At 42.2% G+C, this 24,420-nt stretch overlaps 2 protein-coding genes across 2 annotated transcripts; both read right to left on the bottom strand.

The window, feature by feature from the left end:
• Positions 1–10,376: 10,376 nt before the first annotated feature.
• Positions 10,377–15,094, bottom strand: hyal1 (hyaluronidase 1). The gene is made up of 4 exons (XM_041954895.1): positions 15,017–15,094; positions 13,741–14,651; positions 13,571–13,660; positions 10,377–12,309 (listed from the first exon to the last, which is right to left on the bottom strand). The coding sequence occupies exons 2-4, from the start codon at positions 14,647–14,649 to the stop codon at positions 11,983–11,985; spliced, it is 1,326 nt and encodes a 441-aa protein (XP_041810829.1). The 5' UTR covers positions 14,650–14,651; positions 15,017–15,094; the 3' UTR covers positions 10,377–11,982.
• Positions 15,095–15,773: 679 nt separating this feature from the next.
• Positions 15,774–20,693, bottom strand: hyal2a (hyaluronidase 2a). Its single transcript, XM_041955064.1, has 4 exons — positions 20,474–20,693; positions 18,772–19,744; positions 18,106–18,195; positions 15,774–16,868 (listed from the first exon to the last, which is right to left on the bottom strand). The coding sequence occupies exons 2-4, from the start codon at positions 19,699–19,701 to the stop codon at positions 16,491–16,493; spliced, it is 1,398 nt and encodes a 465-aa protein (XP_041810998.1). The 5' UTR covers positions 19,702–19,744; positions 20,474–20,693; the 3' UTR covers positions 15,774–16,490.
• Positions 20,694–24,420: the final 3,727 nt, after the last annotated feature.

Genomic DNA, 24,420 nt, shown 5'->3' with positions numbered 1-24,420 from the left:
TGGAAAGAACTAAAATCAGAAAGAAATGGCCTCTTTTCTTTGTTCTTTTCACAAGCATAACCACTGTATTTGATTCGCTTGATGGAGTGAAAGAGAGTAGCATAATGGAAATGATGTAATTCTTGCTAAAAATACATGTTAAATGGAATTCAGGCTGGATCAATGAAATTAGATCTCACAATCAAAGTCAGAAAATTGAATAAATTGATTATTCGTAAATTGCTTTTCTTGCTCTAGAACCTGCTGGACGGCTAAATAAAGCTGGGTATCATCAGCATAGCAGTGAAGAGGAATATAATCTAACCTACATCAGCAACACTCAGCACTCACTCTCTTTGATTGTGAAATATAATTTTATTGGACATTTAATTGATTGATGATGCATGTGTATTTACAAAATAAATTTAAAGGACCACTGTGTAGGATTTAGTGGCATCTAGTGGTGAGGTTGCAGATTACAGCCAACTGAATATTCCCTCACCCTCCCTTTCCAAGTGTGTAGAAACTACGGTGGCTGTGAAAGTCCCGCTCCAGAGCCAGTGTTTGGTTTGTCCATTCTGGGCTACTGTAGAAAAATGGCGGACTCTGTGGAGGAAGATATATTAGCTTTTGCCTGTCACTCATTTCAATTGAAGCCTGCAGAATGGACGAATTCAAGAATGTGCTTTCTGTTGCGGTGAGCCGTCTCCAGCAGACAAACAAACCAGAGTTCACTCTTGATCAACTTTTGCCTTTAAAGTCACTGTGGACATGTTGAAAACTGCAGGATCACTCTCATACACGTCCTTTTTCAAGGCTGAGTGTAGGGCAGTTTTTTTGGACAAGAGACTAATGCAACCTCACATATAGTGGGGACGAAAGCTTCATACAGATCATGGTACCATGTACTACCATGTGGACACCATGTGGAGAGCTGTGATTGGCCAGTTTGGGCTGATTTTCTCCAGCAAGTCTCAGATGTCCATTGAGGCTGTTGATGGTGAAGACAACAGTAAGCAAGCTGAAGAAAGCCTCAGTATTCTGCTCATTTTCTGCGACACACACATCCAGCAAAGACATTTCCACTTCAAACTGTGATTACCTCTCTCTATCGCAGTGAGTGAAACAGCGTAAACACAGAAATTGGATGGCAGTAGTCTTCAGTTCAGTAATGAGATGAGGCACAATGTGGCCTGATCATGAACAATACAGTCAGCTAGTGTTACCATAGTTCTATCAATGGGTGAAATCTCACAGTGAACAAGCATCAATCCAGCTTCAAAATCTTGGACTTTACTTCTTCAATTTCGACCATTCTTTTATAAAAAATCTGTGTCTTGTAAGTCCAGCAGTCCTGTAGTTGCTGAGTTATCCCTTTTCATATCCATATCAGATATTCCATCTAAATATCCAGAGCATCAAGAGTCCTCCTGAAGGTGATTTCTACTGTGTAACACTGTCCTCTGTTTTCTAACTCTCTGTCATTTACGTGCCTGTCTTAAGGTAAAATATCAGGTTTCTCCAGACACAAAACGTGCTGCTATTCTGAGGTGAGAAATCCCATTATTTTTTCCTTGACTGGTTTCATCTGTTAGTGAATAATTTCACCGTAATCATCAGTAGGAAATGGGCGATGGGTTGCCAGATTGAGACATCAGGCCCTGTGTTGATAACATAAAAAAGCACTGAGGGAGGACTCCGCAGGAGGATATCAGAGGGGGAGGAGGGGGGAAAATTCTCCACTACATTCATCTTAGGTGGTTCAATTTTAATTTGGTGGCCTGGTGTTACATTGTAGGGTGCCAGTATCTATGTAAACCTGTTATGCAGTTACTCAACTGAATCTACAGCAGCTTGCCTCATTTGGGCTGATTTCTCACATGAATTGAACGTATTACTCAAATTCATCCTGAGAATTAAAACACACAGGGCAAAATGGAGCCTTTATACTTTAATGTTTACGCCCTGTCGCTCCAGCCTGAAGGAAAAGTTCACATGTAGTTTGCAACTGATGTAGCCTATTCTTCTACAGCATATGCTAACAGCTGATATAAAGGGACAATGTGTTTATAGAGAACTTCAGTGGAAATAGTGAAATCACAGGTTGAACTGAACCGTTTTCAAGTGCAAGCAGAGTGCTGGTCAAGGGCAAACAGTCAATAACCAGAGCCGTCCCTTTAAATGTCAGTTGTCGTGGAAACAGGTGCAGAAATGGAGGAATTGGACGGTGGCTGAGCAACCCGGGAGCCACCGTTTAGCAACGCCCAGGAACGAGAGCATGCCGCCCTGTGAAGCCACGCTGCTCCGCTGAAGCTCTGAAAGCTGTAATTCAAGCAAACTGGGGGGTAGAGGACCATGAAAAACACCAGCGAGACCACCTGATGTTATAATCCTCATCTTCAGTATAATTCATGACAGATAAGTGCGGAACTCACAAAACATGCAGAAGCAGTTTGGAAAGAACAGTTCTGAAATTGACATTTCACACATGATTCTGTGGTGTAATATTGCTGCAGTCAATGTTTCTTCAAACATGTGCGTCTTAAGATGGATGATTAACGGTTGAATGTTGAATCTCTTCCCTCTGGTTGTTGAATGTGAAATTCTGGCTCACTGACTACCTCAGCCTTTTTATCAGTTTGTATTTTTATAGATTACTGTCACTCATATAGTATATAAGCCCACTCATCACGGACCAATTTTATCCCTATAGAGGAGGCACAGACTTATGAACTCACCCAGAAATACTGAAAGAAAATCTTGGTATGGACTTCATCACAAGTTTCTCTCAGCAGAAACTCTATTCACTACTGCCCCCTGCTGTGAACATGAATATTAACCTACTACTAATGTCTCACATTCTAGAATATCCCATTGATTTAAAAATAATGTTACCTCCCTTTAATAGTACTAGAGTACAAGTGAGATTGCTGGCATTGAAAACCAGTCACAAAAGCAGCTCATTTGAGCACCTGCAGACACCGTAAAAGGTTAAATATGACATCCTGACAGTCATTTTTCTTTCCATTTGAGCAATCCTTGACAACCAACCCTTCACCTATTCAGCTCTCCTAAAGAGGCGATAGTCTCGTCTTAATAAAGAAGCTTTCACAAAGGTCTGACTTATAGAATTCAATGAAATTCAAAGCAAATTTAAATGGGATATCCTCACAAACAGCTCGACTGCATGTTGCTCTGTATTTCTTGACTTTCCAGAAGTAGCTGGGTAAAATGCACCTTTTAAAAATCCATGTAAGTAAAAAGTAGAAAGTGCTCGCAAATACTTCAGGGGAAGGGTATTCAGTGTGAGCTCTTGTAATCGTGTAATTAGATTTTTTTTTTTTAGGGTAATCTGTGCTGTAAACTACCTGATCTGTCTGACATATTCAGCGAGGGAGCAATTTCAAAGGCTTTAGTCATTTTAGCGTGTGCTCTCCATCCTCTATGTGAAGGGGTTGAGCTTCTTTCCTCTGGATGGAATTTTAGAGCAGCACAGGGTCTAACGGGGGGAGGAAGTCTTTCACATGTCGTGCCTTCATGAGTCAGCTGGATGAATCTCATGTCATGTAATCACTTGATGTACATCGTTTCATGTAGGCTTCTGCAGCGGGTTTCGACATATGTCTTTTTTGCCATGCTGGAGGCGAGGCTATAGGGATGGAAATGCCCGAGCACACCCTCACAGGGCTGCTGTAGTGGCTGCTGACTCTTATTCTTGTTATTACGTGTTTCACGTTCAAGTTTCTTGGTGTTTTGTGGTTCACCTGGCTGCAAGACAACGTCCCCCTTGAGGACAATTAAGTTAAAGTAGGTCGCCGTGATAACAGAAAGTGAATTTAAATTAATTCTTTTTCCAGGTCTGAGTGCAGCTTTTCCTCACATTCCTCTACCTAACTGTTGGTATTATCAATGTTCCCGACAAAATGAAGAGCTGAGGTGGTTAGAAGCAGAGGTGGAATGTAACTGAGTGCATTTACTCAAGTTTCTGAGGCACTAGTATTTCCATTTTATGTTATTTTAGACTTCTACTCAGCAACATTCTGTCGAGTTTGAATGAAATGTGTTTTATGATGAGTTAACTTGGCAAGTAAGCTCGTCTTAGTTCAGTAAAAGAGAGAAACTTGAATTCAGAATGTGTACGGTTGTATTTTTCTCTTTAATAAGCAGGTGTATGAATATTTTATGAGTTTATTTTCTTTATTCGTAAGATGAAAAAAGCTAAGCTAGTGAAATGCAGCAGATTTGTCATTCGCATACATCTCCCAGCTGAAGCTACGGGGGGCTATACTATCAGACTTTTGCCTCCTGGGGTACAAACTGGCATGACGAGACACGGGGGGCTGGGGCTAGCTGGTTAGCATGCTAACTTTAGTAGATATTTCTGCAACATAAAACACAAACATTTTTGACATAATGTCTGAACTGTTAGTTCTTCACATTCTGATAATTTTAGTGCATCCCGCAACTACTTTCTGTTAAATGTTTTTGAACATTTAAACTAAAATTGTGGCCATATCTTACACATTGCACCTTTAAAGTAACATGTTACTAATTAGTGTATCATCCAGTAACATAATCAACATTTTTCTAATACAGCATCAGGAGTACTTTTACTTTTGATACTGTTTTGATGCTATACTTTTCCACTTGTAACGTAGTACTTTTACACTGTAGTATTTCTACTTTTACTCAAGTAAAAGATCTGAATGCTTCTTCCTCCACCGGCTAGAAAAGCAGTTATGATGGAAGAAAACATCCCTGCAGCTGCCTTTTTTTTTTAATGCAACATGGTTTATGTAATGCAGATCTCCATTTATCTATCCAAGCTGACATCAAGGACATCCTGTGATCTCTGTGGTTTAAGCAAGGAGCTGGCATTGTCAGTTTCATAACTCATGACCCGTAGTGACAGATACACATGTCAGCACTTCTGCAAACACATCTGCCTCTAACGCCGCCTACCACATCCGTCTTTTCTCCCTCTGTCTCTCGCGCATCCTACTCTCCTACCACTTAAGCTATAAAAAAAAAAAGAGCAGCTGAGCCATGTCAAACATTTTTTTTCGGTTATGATCCCATTCTGTGTCATGTTCCTTCACATCCTCTCCAACACAGACTGACCCAGCTCCTATTCTCCAGCCACAACTGATTAATTGAGGGCAGGGAAGACGCAGATACAGCGGGACAGATCAGATCCTTGAAACTTTGCGACGTGCCGTATAGTGCTGGTGCTGCTGAACTGTGGAGGCAAGATAGCCGGTGGGCATGACTTGGATGGGGACCTTTCAAATCCAATCGCATCGCGTCGGTCCCCGTCCCGGCCCCGGCCACGCTATCAGAGCAGATAACGTGCTCCAGTAAAGGTTACGACTCGCCATGACATTTGTGTTGAGACCCAGCAATCCCTGGATCCTGCAGACTAACCTTGAATTCATACACTAAGTGCATGCTTGTGTGTGTGTTTCCCTGCAGTGTGAGTGTGCGCCACGGGCTCCAGACTCAAGTTGTTTATAATAAAAGTGGGTAAATCAAAATAGGAGGAACAGACAGTCGATTAAGATAGTGAAATAGGAGCCATGAATCCCATTAAATCACACTCTGCCTTTATGTATTTTAGGCTCCGACGTTTGCACCGGGGTCATCAGAGACCAGAGCACTTTCCAGAGGCAGGAAATGACTGTTTGCGCCGCTTTGTTGACCTTATTCACACATCTAATATTATGAAGACGTGAAATCATCTATGAAACGAACATCTGTGCTTCTTTTTTTCTACGTTGCAGAGACAAGTTTATTTCTCGCTCTCTTGAAGACAATTTTTCCCTGCAGCATTAATAAAGATGCACGGCGTGTCGGGTCTTCAAAAAGTGAAATCAGAAACATGATAAGAAGTCAGTCACTTCACGAGAGAGAGAAAGAGAGAGAGAGAGAGAGAGACGGTGTCTAGGACACTAAGTTTGTTCTGTCTTTCAGCATCATCTGAGCTCTTTCAAATTTCATCTCACTCACACAGAAACAGGCGGCTACAAAAACATCCATTTCCTCACTGAGTCCGACTTCTTTGTGCGTGTGTGTGTATGTGTGTGTGTGTGTGTGTGTGTGTTATGCTGTCCTTGCATGCATGCTATTTGAATTAAACAATAGTTTTAGCTGAAGGCCTAAATGATACTGACCAGCAGTGGTGGAGTGTAATTAAACACATTTACTCAAGTACAATTTTGAGGTACTTGAGTATTTCCATCTTATGCTATTTAAGCTTCTACTCAGCTACACTTTATTTGACAATATTAGTAACGAGTTACTTTACAGATTTAGATTATTAATACGACATTTAAATCCAAAAATACATTCTGATTTAATTTTATATGTTAAGATGCCAAGCAGTGTATAAAGCCGCTAAAATTAGCTCCACTTTTAGCAGCTGCAACATTAAAGCCATGTCCACGTTAATGCATCAACAATTATAACCCAGTAAGATAATATATATGATTCTGGAATGGGCCATTCTGCATGATGAGGATTTTCACTCTGAAACTTTAAGTGCATTTTGATGCTACTGCTTTTGTACTTTTACTTATGTCAAATTTTGAATACAGGTAACAGTATTTCTACATTGCAGTAGCTCCACTTTTACTTGAGTAAAACATGCGACAACTTCTTCCACCAATACTGACAAGTTTATCTGTTCACTTGATATTACTTTAGAGGGCCTGTTCAATCAGAGCAAAGTGAAAAAACTGCGACAGTACATGGTCAAATGTGGACGCCTGAATGTTACACCTGCATGCAGCTATAAGGACATTATAGTGTGTTTATTGTTGTGCAGTTTTTATGTTTTTATAACTATGTTGTCTACTATATTGTCATCCATTATCTCTTTAAACACCAGCCTGCACTTATGGGTGACCACAGGAGGGGTTATAGTTGTCAACAGATAATCTACTTGCAAACACATTATAGTGCATTATCTACCATGTATTAATTGAGTATATACTGCTAATAAATGCTAAATAGTGTTTCTAACCTCAACAAGACAACCTCTAAGAGCCTCCTGCTCTACAATCCCAGACCCCACTTCCCATTTCCAAAAAACACCCCCGGTCATCGCTCTTGGCATTCAGACTCTGTCAAAAAATTACAAACCATTATTGGTATTCTGCGTTAGATGAATCTGAATGAATCTGGTATCCAATCAGCAATTTCCCCGCCGAGGTGACCAGTGTGACACTCCTTGGTGCCACAGCAGCCTCCACTCTCATAACAAAAGCATTTTTCTTCTGAGATCCACTTCATTACCCAGACTAATATGGAGCAAAATGTTTATTCAAATGAGCCAAGATCAAATCCTATAAAATGAATGAGAAAAATGCTGAAATGGATTATATGCTTGCAGAAAAAAAAAAAATCACATTTGAATTAATTACAAACTGAAAAGGCGTCTGGGTTTAAAAAAAAAACACTTATTCTCTTTCCATTTCCTCAGTTATTTTCTTATTAGCTTGCATTTATTTATTATCATCATCCCTCACTGCCCAATGTCATCAATATGTGCCCATGAAAAAAGAGAATAATTACATTTTATCAGGATCAACATGACAACGACAAGCATTGTGGGCAACTGATTGGCTGTTGTTTCAAGGCGAGGGCACACTGTGAGCTTTTCATTGGCTGCTACCAGAGGAAAGGCTTTCTATTAGGGATTGATTGGGTAGTGTAATTTTCCACCTGAATGCCTCCTGGGCACGCACACACACTGTTATTGTGTGACTGTGGCAGAAGCCACCTTTGTACAGCGTAAGTGTGTGAATGTGAGTTTCCTTTTGCTCTTAAATGGCATTCTCTGAGCTTTGATGGGGTCTTGGAGGGGGGCTTGAGCACTGTGCTGCCTGTCTCAGGAGAAGTCACATGGGACAGTCTGTCAGGTCAACTCTCATCAGGAAGCACGCAGCAGAGAAAGCAAATCCTCAACAGCGGTAACACACATTACGCCTCACACACACAGACACAAAAGACACATTGTAATCAGATTTTGCTGCACGTCCCTACGATCTTTGTCTTTCCACGGATTTCTGTGCAAATACGTTGATCACCGTCAGCCTGTCTGCATCCAGCCCTGCGATGCACTACTGCAGGATGTGATCCAGCTGCCACTGGCAGTGGCTCCGCCAGTCAACAAACAGCCTCTAAGTGCAGAAATATCAGAGCTCCATCTCATAAGAAATAGGACACTGTGACCTCTCTCACTCTCTGGCTTTCTGCCTCTTCATTTCATGTCTCCGATTCTCTGCTCTGATTTCATTTACTTACATGAATATGTGATAAAAAAAAAAAAAAAGTTGATTCGAGGGCTCCTCTCCATCTGTTTCTACAGCCCACTCGTTCACATTAGTTGCTTTTAGTGCGAAATAGTGGCACATTTTCCAGCTCATTCAAAAGGTGGTGTTCAGCCATTTACCAAGTGCATACAAATTATTATGTGGAAATGAATTTTTACTAAAAACCGAATGGGTTTTTAGTACAGGCATAGTTCTGCTCGTAGTAGAGCCAATAATTCTGGCTCTGTCCAAAGGTACAAACAAATCAGCATATTAGCACCTCTAAAGCTCATCTGAATAAAACACTGAACACAGAAACATGATCCCATGCTACTTCACGACATCATCAAACTATGACTGATGCCAAACAGGATACAAACACAGTGATCTCCAACATTTTGTTGACCGATCCATCTGCCAGATCTCAGATCCAGGCTAGCAGGTTCCAGTCTTTGTGCTTCGCTAAGCTAAGCTATGCTCCTGCTGGTTGTAGCTTCATATTAAGCATACAGACACAAGAGTGGTATCGAACTAACATCTAACTCTCAGCAAGAAAGCAAATAAGTGTATTTCCCAAAACTATTCCTTTAAGTCACACTTTCCAGGGGGCGTATCCTGCATTTAACAGCCTGATCAATGCACACCACTGTGGCTTTGGTGAAATATACATACATAAATCATGCAAACAAGTGCGCACCAGATCTTTAAGAAACCTGATCAGAGTCGACTCCTCTGAAGGACAAAGACACAGAGCGTGACAAAACAGTTATTAAACCAAGAGCAAGCGAGACGATCTCTAGACCGAGCAGCAGGGAAAGGGGAGACGTGACCATGGAGGGGTGACAGAGCGAGACGCCAAAATGAAGAAATGCAGAGATGAGAGGATAGAGAAATAGAAGGCCTGCCAGACCTGACAGAGGATGGAGGGAAGAGAGAGAGAGAAGACCCCTCAAACCAGATAGACCGATCAGAATGGCTTCGTGTACAGTCAATTAGGACTTTGAAAGTTTTCAAGTTTGTGAAATCATTTAAAAAAAGGCTGCTTGTGACACGCACAATTCACCGCATTATATCAAATAATACATCTGCAGTTTCAAACTGCTGTGAAATGTCATGTGCAAGTTTTTCTTTTGAATGTTTCTGGTCTAAATTTGCAAGCACAGGCTGAAAAGTTCAATATTGCATTTTTGAATAAGACTTTTATATTGCAGACAAAACAAAACTTTAATAAACCCAAGCCCATTAAAAACAACACAGCATTATTATAATTCCTTCTCTGTATTTGGACAGAGCGAGTTTAGGCTGCCAGGGTGAAGAAAATAATAATAATGAACAGACTGACAAGCAGCACTGAATGTCAATCAGTATGAGAGCCTTGTTGTGTTTTTCCTGCCATTATCAAGCAAATACAGGTAAATATAGTGGTTTAGGACAGACATTAAATTGTATTCTCCGTCTTTGAAAGTCAATTGAGCAGTTTGTCTGGTTCAAGTAAGAGCACAATCAACTCCAAAGACTGAAATTATTTTTAAACAGCACACCGGCTGTCGATATCTCTCCACAGCTTTCAAAAAAAGCATCTATCTCTTCCTCATTTCCTCGCAATCCAGCCAGTAATGACAAAGCAGGAAGTAGGAAACAGCAGAGCCTTGTGGGAATGGGTTCTTCCAGTCCACCGACCCTCGGAGGGGACAGAAGAAGGAAATCACTATCAATGACACCAGTTTGGCGCAGCAGAGGCATCAGATAAGACATCGTTGGTCACGCCACTCGTAAATCAATCAAGGTCACATTTTGCTGTCTTTGATTCTGTGTTACAGTGGGTTCATTTCATCATCAGCACTTCAGCTGCTGCAGCCGGGACGTAAACTTATCAGGATCTGACATACTGAGTCAAATATGTGTTGTCCCTCACCACGTATTTGGCTCTGCTTGTGATTTCTAACACTAACAGCTCTGACCTTGGTGCCTCTCCTCTCGTTAGCTGTCCCACAGCACCACCTGCTGGTCATTACCCATCACACAATTTTTTTAAATGAAAGCTCCAGCATGCAAATCATGTCAAGTGCTGTTTAATAAGCTCATCAAGTCTCAACAAAACAGTATTTCAATAGATCCCTTCCAGACGGAGATGGAAGAAGTATTCAGTAAATGTACAAAAATATTATGAGCCAAATGTACTCATTACACAGACTGGGCCCTTCATACAGGTTTCTCTCAATAAAATATAAATTATTGGATTATTAATACATTTGTAAGCAGTTTTTTAAATGTTTTTAGTCAATGTGGGCAGTTTAATCTCAAGCAATGAATCATGTTTTACTAGCTGATCATATGCTATGTATCCACACAAGCACCACGTAATTATAGGCTGTATGCTTACTTATAATTATAGAAATATAATTAACATTAAAGCCACCCTTCAGACATTTTTGACAGGAAAACACTCTCTATTGCTGTAAATGACGCTACACTTTGAAAAAACAAAACAAAAAACAAAACATTCAATTAACGACTTCAAAACTCTTAAAACCAGAAGACACTCAAGAGAGCAGAGACCTCCACCAAGGCCAAACGTCCACTCGTGCAACCACAAGACCAACATATGTCTGGATACATCCCCAAAACTATTAGAGCTCCTCTTTTGGATGTGAGTAAGAGGATAATATGTTGCATGATACGTGTGTGTTTACGTTTCCATGGCCACACCTCAGTTTGAGAAAAAGTGTTATTAGAGTCGTTCAGGTTCTCCCAAAAAAACAGACCCCGAGTGCTCCATCACAACTGCTTTCTGTATGAAGTGTGAGCAGCTACATGCGTAGTCTCCCTCAGAGGGTTAGTGGTACCTGTGAATGTGGATTGTGATGTAGATTCGTCATATTTCTACAATTGGCTGTTTTGTCTCTATTCAACTTTACTACCATCTACTGGATTATAAAATGTATTGCATTCACTCCACCAAGGCCAAATGGCTTATCCCTCTATGTTAATGACAGTGAAAAATGATTCGTGTATTCGCCTTGTGATTCAGATCTGCCCCATCCACACTTCCTTGGCCGAGGCTACACCCTTCCAGCAAGCTTCATCTCATCAGGCCAGTAGCTTTTCCACAATCCTGCTGATAAACAGACAAACAAACCTAACACAGAAGATAGCCTCTTGTCTACTCCTTCTCATTCATTGACGACTCCAGAATTTATTAATTTTGTTAGTATCAAAATTAGCCTTCATGCTAATTGTGGTGTCCTGAAATCAGCTCATATGTACGCGTCTTAAACTGAGATTTAAGGTGAACACAGAGAAACTTTCCTCCTTCAGCAAATGAATGTGAAGCCCTCCAGTGTTGAACTCCGCACACAGAAGTTCAAACATCCAAGAGAAGTGACAATGAGCACATTTTTGAGTGGAGGGTGACCTAAACAGTGTATTCTCATAGACAGTTTAAAGCAGATCTTTGGAACTCAAATGGTAAAAAAAAGATTTTATGTTTGTAAACAACACATTTTTTATCTCCCACATAAATTAAGGAAAACTACACAAGTCAATCAATTAACAGAACATACTGGTAAAAGATTTGGACATTTCCATTCAAGGAGACCACATGCATGCATGCAGATATCTACAGCACCTCTGGGCCAAGCTTTAAATCTATTAGACCCACACTGTCATTGGTTTACCAGCCTCAAGTCTCTTATCCCTGAAGTGGCTTGGAGCAGCTCTCACCACCCCAACCTTGGTAACATTTGCATTGAAACTCAGACTTCATGGGCGTCACCTCACTGGTGCTCATCTGTCCTAAAACTCTGTAGTTCTGCCCCCCCTCCGGTCTCCTCTCAGACACCACCTTCCACATGGCAGGGTCCAGGTGGAGGTAGGCCTTTGAGTTCGGGTTCCTCCTCTGGCATCTTCCCTGAGAGGAGCACAAGGTCTGGCTGCAAAGAGTGGCCGCTGCCGTTACGTTCACCAGGTAAACACCCAGAGTCTCATCAATGTAGGATTTGACAGCATCACAAGTGGCCTAAAAGTTGGAAAGAAACAAATCGGGATGCTCCAAAGAAATGCCAATAAAGCACTTAGACAACTTTACACCTAAATATGGGCCAGTATTCATTCTCAAGTGGAATACTGGTGATTGCTCGTTTGGTCCACTGCAACAGTTAATACGATTATGGTAAAAAAGGACAAATTTCCAAGCAGGAGACATCATGGGACTTACGTCTCGTGTGTTCATGTATGTATTCAGTAGGATCAAGTGAGCTTAGGGCCAAGCAGAAAGTCTAGAAAGGTCTTTTCACAGGATTTGCTGATAATGAAAAAGATGTAGAGCGATGCCAGACATTCTTTTAGAAGAAATGAACAGGAAAGTAATAACATCATTTAAGAAGTTTAATCTCCAGAACATAGTAGTGCAATAAAGCACAGTGAAGGGATTGAGTTGCCACATCCTTCACTAAGAGTGTGAGCTGGTGGAAGGTTACCAAACTGTAAGCGGGACAGGTGCAATTTCTCCCTAGCTCTACTAACCTACTGAGCAGTAAGAGATGAAGTGTGTGTGTATGTGTGTGTGTGTGTGTGTGTGTGTGTACGTGTGTGTGTTTGTTTGTTTGTGTTGTGGGGACATAAATCTGTCCACAAAATCACATTGTGAGGACTCGCATTCCTTATGGGAACAATATGCAATTTCCCATAACGTAAATCATTAAATTTCAGGGTGGAGACTTGGGCTATGGTTGGGGTAAGTCTCCAGGAAATGAACGCAAGTTTATGTAATGTGCCCACAAGTGATGGAAACAATAGTCTTGGTATGTCTGTAGATCTGCGTGTAATTCTGTAGTCTGATTGTAAATATGTGCTTCGTCACTGTGTTCCCTCGATGCCCAGGACAAAATTTCTTTGTCCTGGGCTTTGCGGGAGACAATAAAGGATACTTTAACTAAGTAACTCACTCACTCATGTCTGTGTTGTGTCTATTTTTTGGTTATCTTGCTGCCTTCATCAGGGTGTTGTCTGAGGCTGTTTATGGTTTCCTTAGTTTCAGTCATGTGACTTATATATCACCATGGACACAGCAGTAAACAGAAACAAACAAAATGACCATCACTATCAGCTTTTTAGAACAAAATACTCTTGATCGATTAAGAGATTTATAACAGAAATGTAAACTCAAATGTGCGGGCAGGTATCAAAACAGACTGTGAGCCCGGTTTCAGTCCTAGGACCAAAAAGTGTCTGACTGACAGCCGATCTATGTGAGCGTGGTAACAGGTCAGTTATTGTACCTTAGATTTGGAGAAGGCATGGTCACCCCAAAGCACCACCCCTGCAGATCCTAAAGCTGCACTCTCTCCAATGGTGTAGACCAGGTGCTCCTGCAGGACGAAACAACAGTATTCACGGCCAGCTCGTGTCAGTCCCAGAAGTGCGTGAAGTTAAAACATCTGCCACTTGCCTGAGAGAGGAAATCTAATGTGTATGTGTAGACGATGCGAGTGTACGGGAACACGGGTGGTGATGATGGGGTCAGCAGGTCTCCTGCTCTCATGGCCTCCAGGATGCGGTGGTGGGTGTAGAGGAGTACTTCTCTGCCGAGGCCTCGCAGATCGAGGCTGAGGTAGATGTCGGGATAAAGAGCGGAGGAGACGTTCCACAACCACAGCAGCCCGTCGTTCCTCTTGATCTCTGCATCTGGACACTCCCCTGTGTAGTTTGTGCTTTTGCTGCTGTAGTAGTTGTAGCAGTTGGGAAAACCATAATAACCCCACAGCCCGTTTGGTCTTTCCTGCTGGCCCAGTTTCAGTGTTTCCTCCATGAACTTCCTCCCAGCTTCGTCAAACTCCAGCCGTGCAGCAGCGTCTACCTGCGCGGGGCTCCAGTCTGGGTGCCTGGACCTCACTAGCGCTCTCGACCCCTTCCAGTACACCTCCTTACTGTCCCAGTTTCTCTCCCACACAGGTCTCCAGCTCTCCCAGTCCACCACAGCCAGGCCCTGGAAGTCCCTGTCAGGGATAAGGGTGCGGATATCTTCAGAGGCCGCTCTCAGGTGTTCATCTAGACTGGCGTTCTGTGGCACCCCACCATTGATAGCCTCTGCTTGGCTGGAGTACCTGGGATACAGACCAAGCTTTTCAGCATAAAAGATGGTCATGTTGTCACCCAAAAAGGTTTGGTTCTGGTTCTGGACGATGCTGAACGTGCCCAAGTCGAGGTCCACGCCATATTGAGAAAGACAGCTGGCGGTAGGGGCATTCCACACTGCGAGGAAGGGCACCTGGGAAAAGTACGAGGTTGCAAACTGCAGCCCTGAAGCAAGGCTGATCAGTGTGAAGAAAAGCAGCACCTCAGGATGAAGCGAACTCATCCCTATAAAGGAGGAAAAGACAACATTGCTAATGTCACTGCTCCTGTCACTGAGGAGTGTTGCGAAACTCTGAGAGGAGATTGCAAAATTGTTATCTTCAAACAAACCTGTTTTTAAGCTGTGAGGTAAGCAGAGTCTCAAAGAACCAAATTCAAAGCATGTTGTTTTTTCTTTTTTGATTTTCAGCACCAAGAATTTCAGCTTTTGACCAAATATGTTCTTTTCTTTGTTAATGCTGCATGATGTTTTCCCAGATAACCACAAATATTGTTGTTCTGTAGCTACTTGGGAGTGAAGTAACGTACTGTAGAGTAATCTAGTGTTAAACAGAGTAAATGTGGATGTACAATTACAAACAGTAACTTACCTATTTATCAACAGGGCTCTAGTTTGGACTTTGCGGTCAGCACTGCAGGGAAACGCAACCAGCAGTCTCATGACCTGTATGACACATGCACGGAAAGGGGAAGGAACAAACTCAGAAGTGCGCTCTGGGATTTCCAACAGCCAATCGTAAGCGCGCAACGGTTTTCCTACAACCAATCAAAAGTGCGCAAGAATCACTAACACCCAATCACAACAGACATCATTTTAAGGGGCAGATGGATTTAAAGCCACAACCAGAGTAAGACCCATCATGATGCATCTCATCATTCTGTCTTTCCTGAACTCGGTTTTCAGTTCCTCTTTATGAAGAGGAGTTGAGATGATTGAAGATAAACAGTTTACTGAAGAGACTTGATCTGGAAATGCAATATAGTTTTACTCTAAATGGCTGTTAAGCAAGCCATAATGAACTCTTCCTCCTCCAAATTTAAATGTATGCCTTGGTCAACTCTTAAAAGCAGCAAAAATAACTCTTGGCTTAACAGCACCCTACAATTACATGGGGAAGGGGGTATGAGGCAGCAGCATGCAAAATGTGTCCCTCCCTGAGGACCAGCTGGGTTTGCCTCCCCATAGTGGCCGATGATGACATGTTTTTTTCCCCCCAGAAGTTTAACATTTACTGACTGACAAACAGCAAAGATATACCTGTTTTATCTGAAAAACAGATTTCCAGTTCACTCCGGTCTTCATGGTGTTCTGTAGATCTTATAAGAAATTACACAAAGAGCTCAACAATGACGTTTATTTACTTAGACAAAAGTCAGATTTGAGGACAGCATAAAGAGAGAGGCAGTCATGTAAGTGACATTGTGGAACATACAATGTGTCAAAACTTGGCTTTTTACGTTGTTTGTGCTTCTGATGTGAAACGGGCTGTCATTCTGAGCAAAAACTGAGTGATGTAGTGTTTTAAGAGAAAAGTAGTAGTCATGTTTTAGGCATAAAAATAGGAAAATATCATATAAAACACCTAAAAATACATTCAAATAAATAGTAACACTGTAATTGCCTCCATAAAAACATCAGATGTCAGAGAGGGTTCATATTGAAAAAAGATCAGGCACTTCAAATATATTGTGCTATTACCAGATTTAAGTGCATCAGTTCCACTTTCACCACACAGCTACTGACATACATCAACTCATTCATCACATCCCCCCAGCGACGCTTTGGGAAACAGTGACTGAGAGGAAACTGAGAGCAATAATGTAAACACGGTCATTTCCAGCGAGCCCTCCATTTTTTAAAAAAGATTACAAGTTCTAAACAAATATAACTTTGCAATTTCCACAGTGTTTCTCATAAAATTTCACTTTGTGTCATCCTTTTACAGCAATTAAAAGAGAAAGAAAATGACACTCCTCATTCCTTACAATTCCCAACTGGTCAGCTGGTGTGCTCCTGTGTTTAGCCATGTGAAATGTAGCTATGTTTGCAGTATTTGTGGTGTACTAACAGAGGAGCAGAGAGATAATCAATAAGATCACACACTGCGGTGCGGATGGATTGGCGGCTCGAGATGGCTCCCCTGTCTGATCGCAGCCCTCTCCCTCATGGCCGCTGTAGCACTGGCACTGAAACTCTGTTCGAAATCTGGTCTTCTCCGCTTCGCCCAGCTCTCCGGTGACCGTCGGCTTGCCTTGCTGGCTGCTGATATTGTGGGTGAGGGGGTTCAGATGCAAGTAAACATCGCTGTCTGGGTTTTTGCGCAGACAGCGGCCGTGAGAACCACACAAGGTCTGGCTGCATAGCTCTGCTGCCGTGGAGACGTTGAGGAGGTATTGACCCAGCGGACCCTGCAGATACACATCCAGGTTGAAGCAGCTGTTCTGGAGAGAAAAAAAAAGAAGAAAAAAAAACCCACAGTCGTCACTAACGTAGGCCTAGATTAACAATAAGTCTGCAGTGCAGGCCTTCAACACCAAACCTGCAAATGTTTTTAATCACACTAATCCTGCGTGTCAGCTTCAGGGGTTGTGACTTTTAAAGCACTTTAAAGGAAACCACAACAGCTTCGTGTGTAATATTCAGTGGTGGAAGAAGTACTCAGTAATGCCACTATATAAACATACTCTGTTACAAGTACTGCATTCAAAAATTTAAACAGCAAAATGAATCTAAAGTATGAAAAGTAAAAGTAGTCACAATGGTTATATTAGCCTTATATTAATGGCTGACTGGAGTCCACCGCTGCTAATATTAAACCCTTATCAATAAAAAAAATATAGTTAGAATGCACTTAAGGCTATTGATAAATGGAACATGTAACTGTGTTGATTCAGGAACAAACGACAAAACCATTAAAAAAAACAGTCATTGCTGGAACTACATTCAGGAATAAAAGGATCCTAAACCTATATAACACACTTCATTTACATGGCATAGATGTGCTGATTGCACTGAATGCAGCATTTTTATACTTGAATCACATCTGGATGGAAAATTTCTCTATTTTTTTTGAATGACCCTGATGAATCGCTGCTGCAAAATGCAACATTCTTGACACTGAGAACATGGAATAAAGATTTTGTCTCTACTGAATGCCCATCCATCTTGTGTGTTGTCATTTACTGTGGATGTTTCAAACAATTCATGAAAATAACTTACCCCATAGTCCAGCTATGTAAAGACTAACGTATAGGCCATGTTCATTCAGGCACATGCAAATCAATCACGAGAGGTCTGTACGTTTGTGTGAATGCAAGATAAGCACTGAAAGCACCAGACTGCAAAAAACAGTTCTGTATAAATGGGAACAAAAACTGTTGGTGGGTGATTTTAAAATTTTATCTGAAGTGGTCAAAATTTACTATCTAGCAGCCTAAATGTGACTAAAAAAAATCCCCCACTCTAAACAAATATCTCCTGTTTATCTGAGGATGTCCATGTGACTCCAGCCACTAACTGTGAGCTGGAGCCCGGAGGAATAATTGCTAGTTATCAAATGACTGCACACATGACAGACAAGAGCAGCAGGTCAAAACTCACCCGATGACAATGTTTATGGTAGCATTCGTAAGTTTTGTCCTAGCGATTTCATTTTGTAATTAGTGTGTGGACGCTTACTCTGCTGCTTGCATACGCGGTATCTCCCCACATGATGATTCCAGCCGCCCCCAGAGCCACACTCTCCCCGATGGTGGAGACGAGGTCAGTCTGTAAAAGACGATATGGCACTTAAACCCCATCACATTTAACCTTCTGCAGTTATATGACTTGCAGGTCAAACACAGGAAAAATACACTGTTGAGTATCACTATAACAGGGTCAAGATGTTAGTGGGGCATAAGCTACTGTATGTGAAGCACAGCAGCGGCTCTTATCTGTTCATTCTCCCATAAGGAAATGGTCTATAGGGTGTTAGCGAGATTTTGAGCCCAACCAACACCCATCCTGCCCACACAAATGAGAGGTACTGGGGTGTCTGCTACCAGAGCAGGAAAGGACTGCGGCTGCCGATAAGGTAGTAGAAATAGCTCCATGCACTGATCAGAGGGAGAGAGAGAGGCGACAGAGGGGTAGTGCTGAATGTTAAAGCTACAGCGTGACTGAGAGTTAATCTTGGAACAAAAAAAGTCCACATCCTCCAATTCCAAAATGTAATCATACGCGATCAACACTGCACAGCGACACGTTAGTGAGTTTAAATGTCACCAGAGTGGTAAAGAAAAAGCAGGGAAAAGAACGTTTCAGGAAGCGAGAGCAAATTCTCTTCTGAAGTTAGAGCGTCACCTCTGTCAGCTGGTCCAGGGAGTTGGCGTAGGTGGGCCGGGTGTACACAAAGACAGGACGTGCCAACCCAGTGCCTGATGATGCCAAACGCATCCCCTCCTTCACTCGGTTCCGGACGAACTGCCGACCGGAGGCTGAGGAACGCAGCACGGTGCCCATGTAGATGGAGGGGAAGAGGGCCGTGCTCTCCGTCCACAACCATTTCAGCCGCTCGTTGCGGGCCACCTCCACATCAGGACAGCGGCCTGTGTAGTTCTCCAAAGTGCGCCTGTAGTCATGGTTGTAGCAGTCGGGGAACAGGTAGAAACCCCACAGCTGGTTGGGCCTCAGGTTCTTGGCGTGCTTCAGCGTCTCCAGCATGAACTTCCTGGCAGACATCTCAAACTCCTGCTGGGCCACTTTTGCCACCTGCTCCGGAGGCCACGTTGGGTTCTTCTGACGTACCAACTCGCGAGAATGTCTGCGGTAAACATCTTTGGTTTCCCAGTTACGTATCCAGAGCGGGCGCCATTCCTCCCAATCAATAACAGCCAGACCCTTGGCCCCTCGTTCCTGTATATACTTCTGCACTCCCTCCTCCATCTTTTCCAGGTGCTGTGTGATGCTGGCCATCTGAGGCAGCCCCCTGTTCACCGGCGTTTCATCCGGCTCAAAGTAGGGGTACAAGCCTAAGCGGTCCTTATAGAAGATGGTGAGGTTCTGTCTAACAAAGCCCTCAGTGGGTGAGGCCACGATCTGGAAGAGGTCCAGCTTAAAGCGAATGCCATGCCGCGGGGCACAGTCCTCAGTCGGGACATTCCAAGCGAGGAGTAGAGGCTTTTGGGAATACAGTGGCCATCTCGTCGGTTTCAGTCCCAAAGCACAGAGGCGGTCCCACAGCAGTACAGTCAGCAGCAGTACTTTCCAGTCAGGCAGAGTCCAGTGCAACATGTCTTCAGATGTGAACTGACAGATAGGACTGTCACTCTCTGCTCTACAAATCACAGAGGAGACTGAAATTTAGCTTTTTAGTGTGCTTTTCAAAGAAGTGCCACCCCAAGTGCACTCATTCATTAAGTTAGTCATCCAAAAGGCTACTTAAAACTTATAGTAAAGCTTTAAATCAGTGGTTTTGTACACTGTAAAGAGATAATCAATCACAAACTAAGAGGTTATGTACACAAATAAAGGCAAAATTTGACTAGTTTCTTGTCTTTATTTATTAAAAGCATCTTAGTTATGTGTGCAGAACACCTAAGCTTTCTGTTAAAGTCCTTCAGATGTGAACAGACAGAAAGTCACTGCCGCTCTCTGCTCCACAATTCACAGGAAAGCCAAATTCAGTTTCTTTTGTTTACTTTTCTACCGAGTGACAATTCCCACTACATTAACCCATAGTTATCACTAATGCTTTTAAACCCAGAGTCGAAACTAAATACACACTGCAGTTTACTACCTGCAGATAATCCATGCTACAAACACAGCCAAGACAAATAATGAAAACAGGAATGTAGCTAGTTTTCGTTTTTATTTACAAAAAAAACTTCTGCCCATGGTTAAACAGTGTGTGCTGGTTACTAATGTTCTGCCAATCTGTGCTTCAACTTCTAACTCTTTCCTTACTAATCATCACAAACAAGATTCTTTAGCAATGAATGAGCCAAAAGTGAAGTGACAGGAAAAGTTAATCCACATCAGTCTCACTGCAGCTGGACAAACTTACCTTTCCTGGCAGACCGAGGAAGCATTCCCAAAAACCAGAAGCCTGCTACTTTTTGTGTCGCCTCAAACTGGAAAAACTCAAAATGAACATTGCTTTCGTGGAAGAAAATGACGACGGGCTGAATTCACAGCGGCATGCGCGGCCGGTAACGTCCTCGGAGCTCCGCCGTCGGGCAGTGGAGTGAAGGGAAGAGGAGCTGCCCCCTGCGATGTTGTCAGTTGCTGCTCGTCCGCGAGGGCCAAGCTACTTTCAGGATGTTCCATTCAGACCGGAGGAAAGGGGGGAGTGGCGAAACCAACCGGACATCCTAACAACTCAGTCAGCGTGTCTAATGTGTCGCACCGACGTGCGCCTTCACCTCGAACATACACGCAAGTTCATGTGAAAGTTGAGCGAACTTAGGCTCTGATTTTTGCCGTGTTTCGCGGAGACATTTCCAGTGTCCCAGCGCAGCGCTGAATGAATCGGTCCAAGAAGTTTGCCACCGCCGCCGTGAAACAGATACACTGTAAGCAGCAATGTCAAGACTCATAGAAGGTCACAGCGGGCCACTGTGCCACATCCCGAAATAAGATCAAGCCCACAAATGACAACTGTGTTCCTGTGACCTTTCATATCGTATGGCTTGTTAACACTATGACATTTAGAGAATATGCGAAAACTTTAATTTATCTTGAAAATATTAGATGTATTTTGGTCCTTAAAACTACCGAGACTTGCTCCAAACATTCATAACATAAACATAGTACTGGAAAAGAAACATCCTCAACATTTAGAAGCAATCCACCATGGATGTGTTTTGATCAGGTGGATTTAGCAGGTGGAAATAGATTTTATCTTTTTTATTATTTTTAGCACAAACACACCTACTTCAAAGCAGTAAGAAGAGCACAGACAAAAACACAAATACACACATATATCCCTATTGTTCTTACCTTAGCAGAGTGTGTGTTCATATGAGACCCAATTGTTTATAATAATATGATTTTATTTTTTGTCAAACAAAAAAGGGTTTCAAGGGATTTTAACACTACAACATTTCATTGGGCAATGCTATACTTCTTGCAGTGTTATATGGAATAGTTGCAGTGAACTAGCAACACCCGGGCTACATCCAGTGGTAGAAGAAGTAGTCAGATCTTTTACTAAAGATAGTAATAGCAGTAGTAACGGTAGTAATGTTACTCATGTAAAAGCATGTAAGTATTATCAGCCAAAATTACTGAAAGTACCAAAAGTAAAAGAACTAATAATGCAGCAGAAATCGATGAATTAACATGTAAACAGCATTTTAACGTTGTAGTGAGGCTAATTTTGAATTTTAACTACTTGATTTACTGTTTGGTTGTTTAATCCGTAACAATGCATCATATTTAATAGAATGTTCATAGGTTTCGTTTGGAAAATCAAAAAATTAGAGTTTTCAGATAAATGTTGTGGAATAAAAAGTATATGTGACTTTAAGTAAGGTTCAAGTATAAAGTACCACAAAATGGCACTTGTAAATGTCTTAAATGAATGAACTTACTTACAGCACACTACTGTCTAACATTAAAATACTGCTTGGTGCCAACATATAATTTATTGTTGCATCAATCACTCGACCTTTTCTTGATCATCCAAAAGTAAATGAATACTGGTTTTGTTACTTTACATGAAGCGCTTTTACATTTCCGTACTTGACTGAAGGGTTTTAATGTTTTTTCCACTAATGCTCTCAGCACACTTCAGACAGTGGGCATAAGGCATCTGGCACGCAGATGTCCCTGCTGCCAGAGGCATGTGATGACAGCCACTGGCAATGGCTCAGTGAAGTAACCGAGTACCATGTATCGTCATGTTGCCAAGTACAGCAGTTAGAATGGTGCAGAGGGCCATGGGAGAAGAGGGTCGAGGCCACGCTCTGACACATAATTAACCTGTTTTCATTCATTCGAGTGTGGATGACTGTCATCACTAAAAACCTGTCAAGTAGTCCATTACTTTTGAAGAAAGGTGTTCCTCTGAAAGTTTAACTTTTCCTTTGCAGACACACATGAACTGAAGGATGCCTGAGCACATGACTGGGGCGGGGTGGGGACCTGGAAGCGAGATGCTTTCCTGTGTCAGAGTCCGTTCCGCTGTTTGTTTTCCGAGCTTTGCTGACTCACCTCACCGTGTCATCAGTTTCTCTCTCTCTTTTTCTCTCTGTGTGTGCTTGAGGAGCATGAAGAGCGTGAACGACCCCTGCGAACGAGGACGGAGGCGTAGGAACAAAGGAGTGGCCTGGTTTCCATCAAGTCTCGGCTTCCCTTTGACCTCTGCCTCCTGAACATTACATCAGCAGAAGTCAGGGACCGTCAGGAAGTGAAAACAATAGCAGGGAAACTGGAAACACACCCTGCCACCATCACTTGACATCCAGTGCACTTAATGAATTGCGATGCATTTGGGTAATGGTGTGAATTGGTAAACTGGGATGGATGGAATTTCATTAGAACAATTGGTTTGGACCACAATAAAAGTTTACTACCTCATTTGCCCTCATTCTACTGAACAAACCAGGACCCAAAACCACCAGTTTGTATATGAATAAAGTAAAATATGGCAGGGAAGTACTAAACAAAGCCCCAAATGTATACTGTATTACACATTTTACTGCTGCAGTTTGCACCTAGTCCGACTTTCATGTGGCTTTTATTATTTGCTTTCCCTCAGTTACATGAACTTTGTATGATCACACCATACCTCAGTGAAGAGTAACATAATCCAACAGTAAATTCAGATAAAACAGACTCCAGTAATCACTGCAGTTTCACTTCAAACAGCTACAGCATGTTCAGGGCTCCTGGAGAAAACAATATCCCTTTTGCTCTTTATAATTCAAAGCATATTTTAGCTCTTCTTCAAGGCTGCTGATAATTTATAATGATCATCTCCCTCAACCACAGTCACAAGGACAGCTTATCCCTTTTCTAAACACATTGTATAAATCAAGACGGTGCTATACAGCGTCGTAGTCATGAGGTTCATACATTTGTATGGCTTCACGAGGAAGGGCTCATCCTTTTAATACAGTCCGGACTTTTAGCAAAACATCAAAGACCAGTGGAGAGGAAACACATCAAAGTGACTGACCTCTGGCCTAAAACACTCCCAACCACATTCCACACAATTACAGACACCAGAGAATGCCTGCAAAGGAAGCCCTACCCATTTATTGTGGGGATTTGTCAACTATGCACACTGAAATATGTTTACATTGCCATTAAAGTTTGATACGGTGCCAGCTGGCAGCACCGGCCTCAACTGGTCACGATTTGAGCCTTTGAGTGACAACGCTTAATTATATCTTGTGCCTTTTTGGGAAGTCTAACGGCACAGGATTATGATTAGAGGTAAGAGAGTAAACATTAAAATGCAACAAACACCACCACACATGAACTCATTAGTTGGCACAGGTATAGGTTTCTGCTGCCATCTAGAGGGGGCATACCTTACATGTTACAGAAGTGTAAATTAGTTGCATTTTAAAATAATGACTGAAGATTATCTCCATATATTTGCATAATTGGGAAATAGAAATCTGGCTTCAGTGGCACACAGCAGCCTCATAGCTCAGCAAGGCCGAATGAAATTGAAGAAGGCAATGACGAAAAGCTAAAAATAAGGTACACTAGCAGCTGTCGTGGAAGTACAGGAATTGCTGACTACATCTTGAAAAGTGATGACTTGATCGAAGGCATTCTCAGCTTGTCCACTCCACTTCTAGCAAACTAAATTTATTGCAGCATGTAGTCTAAAACTGAGGTTCTCTCTCTTTCATTTTCCCATTTTGGGAAATACACTTATTCTCTATTTTGTCGAGAGGTAGATGGAAAGATGCCAGTCTCATGTCTGTGCATTCAATATGAAGCTGGAGCCAGCAGCCGGCTAGCTTAGTCGAGCATAGAGACCGTAAACAGGGG

This window comes from Chelmon rostratus, chromosome 2 (genome assembly GCF_017976325.1).
Source record: "Chelmon rostratus isolate fCheRos1 chromosome 2, fCheRos1.pri, whole genome shotgun sequence".
Taxonomy (NCBI): domain Eukaryota; kingdom Metazoa; phylum Chordata; class Actinopteri; order Chaetodontiformes; family Chaetodontidae; genus Chelmon; species Chelmon rostratus.
Note: the sequence above shows the minus strand (reverse complement) of the source record. Positions and strands in the feature narration are given on the sequence as shown.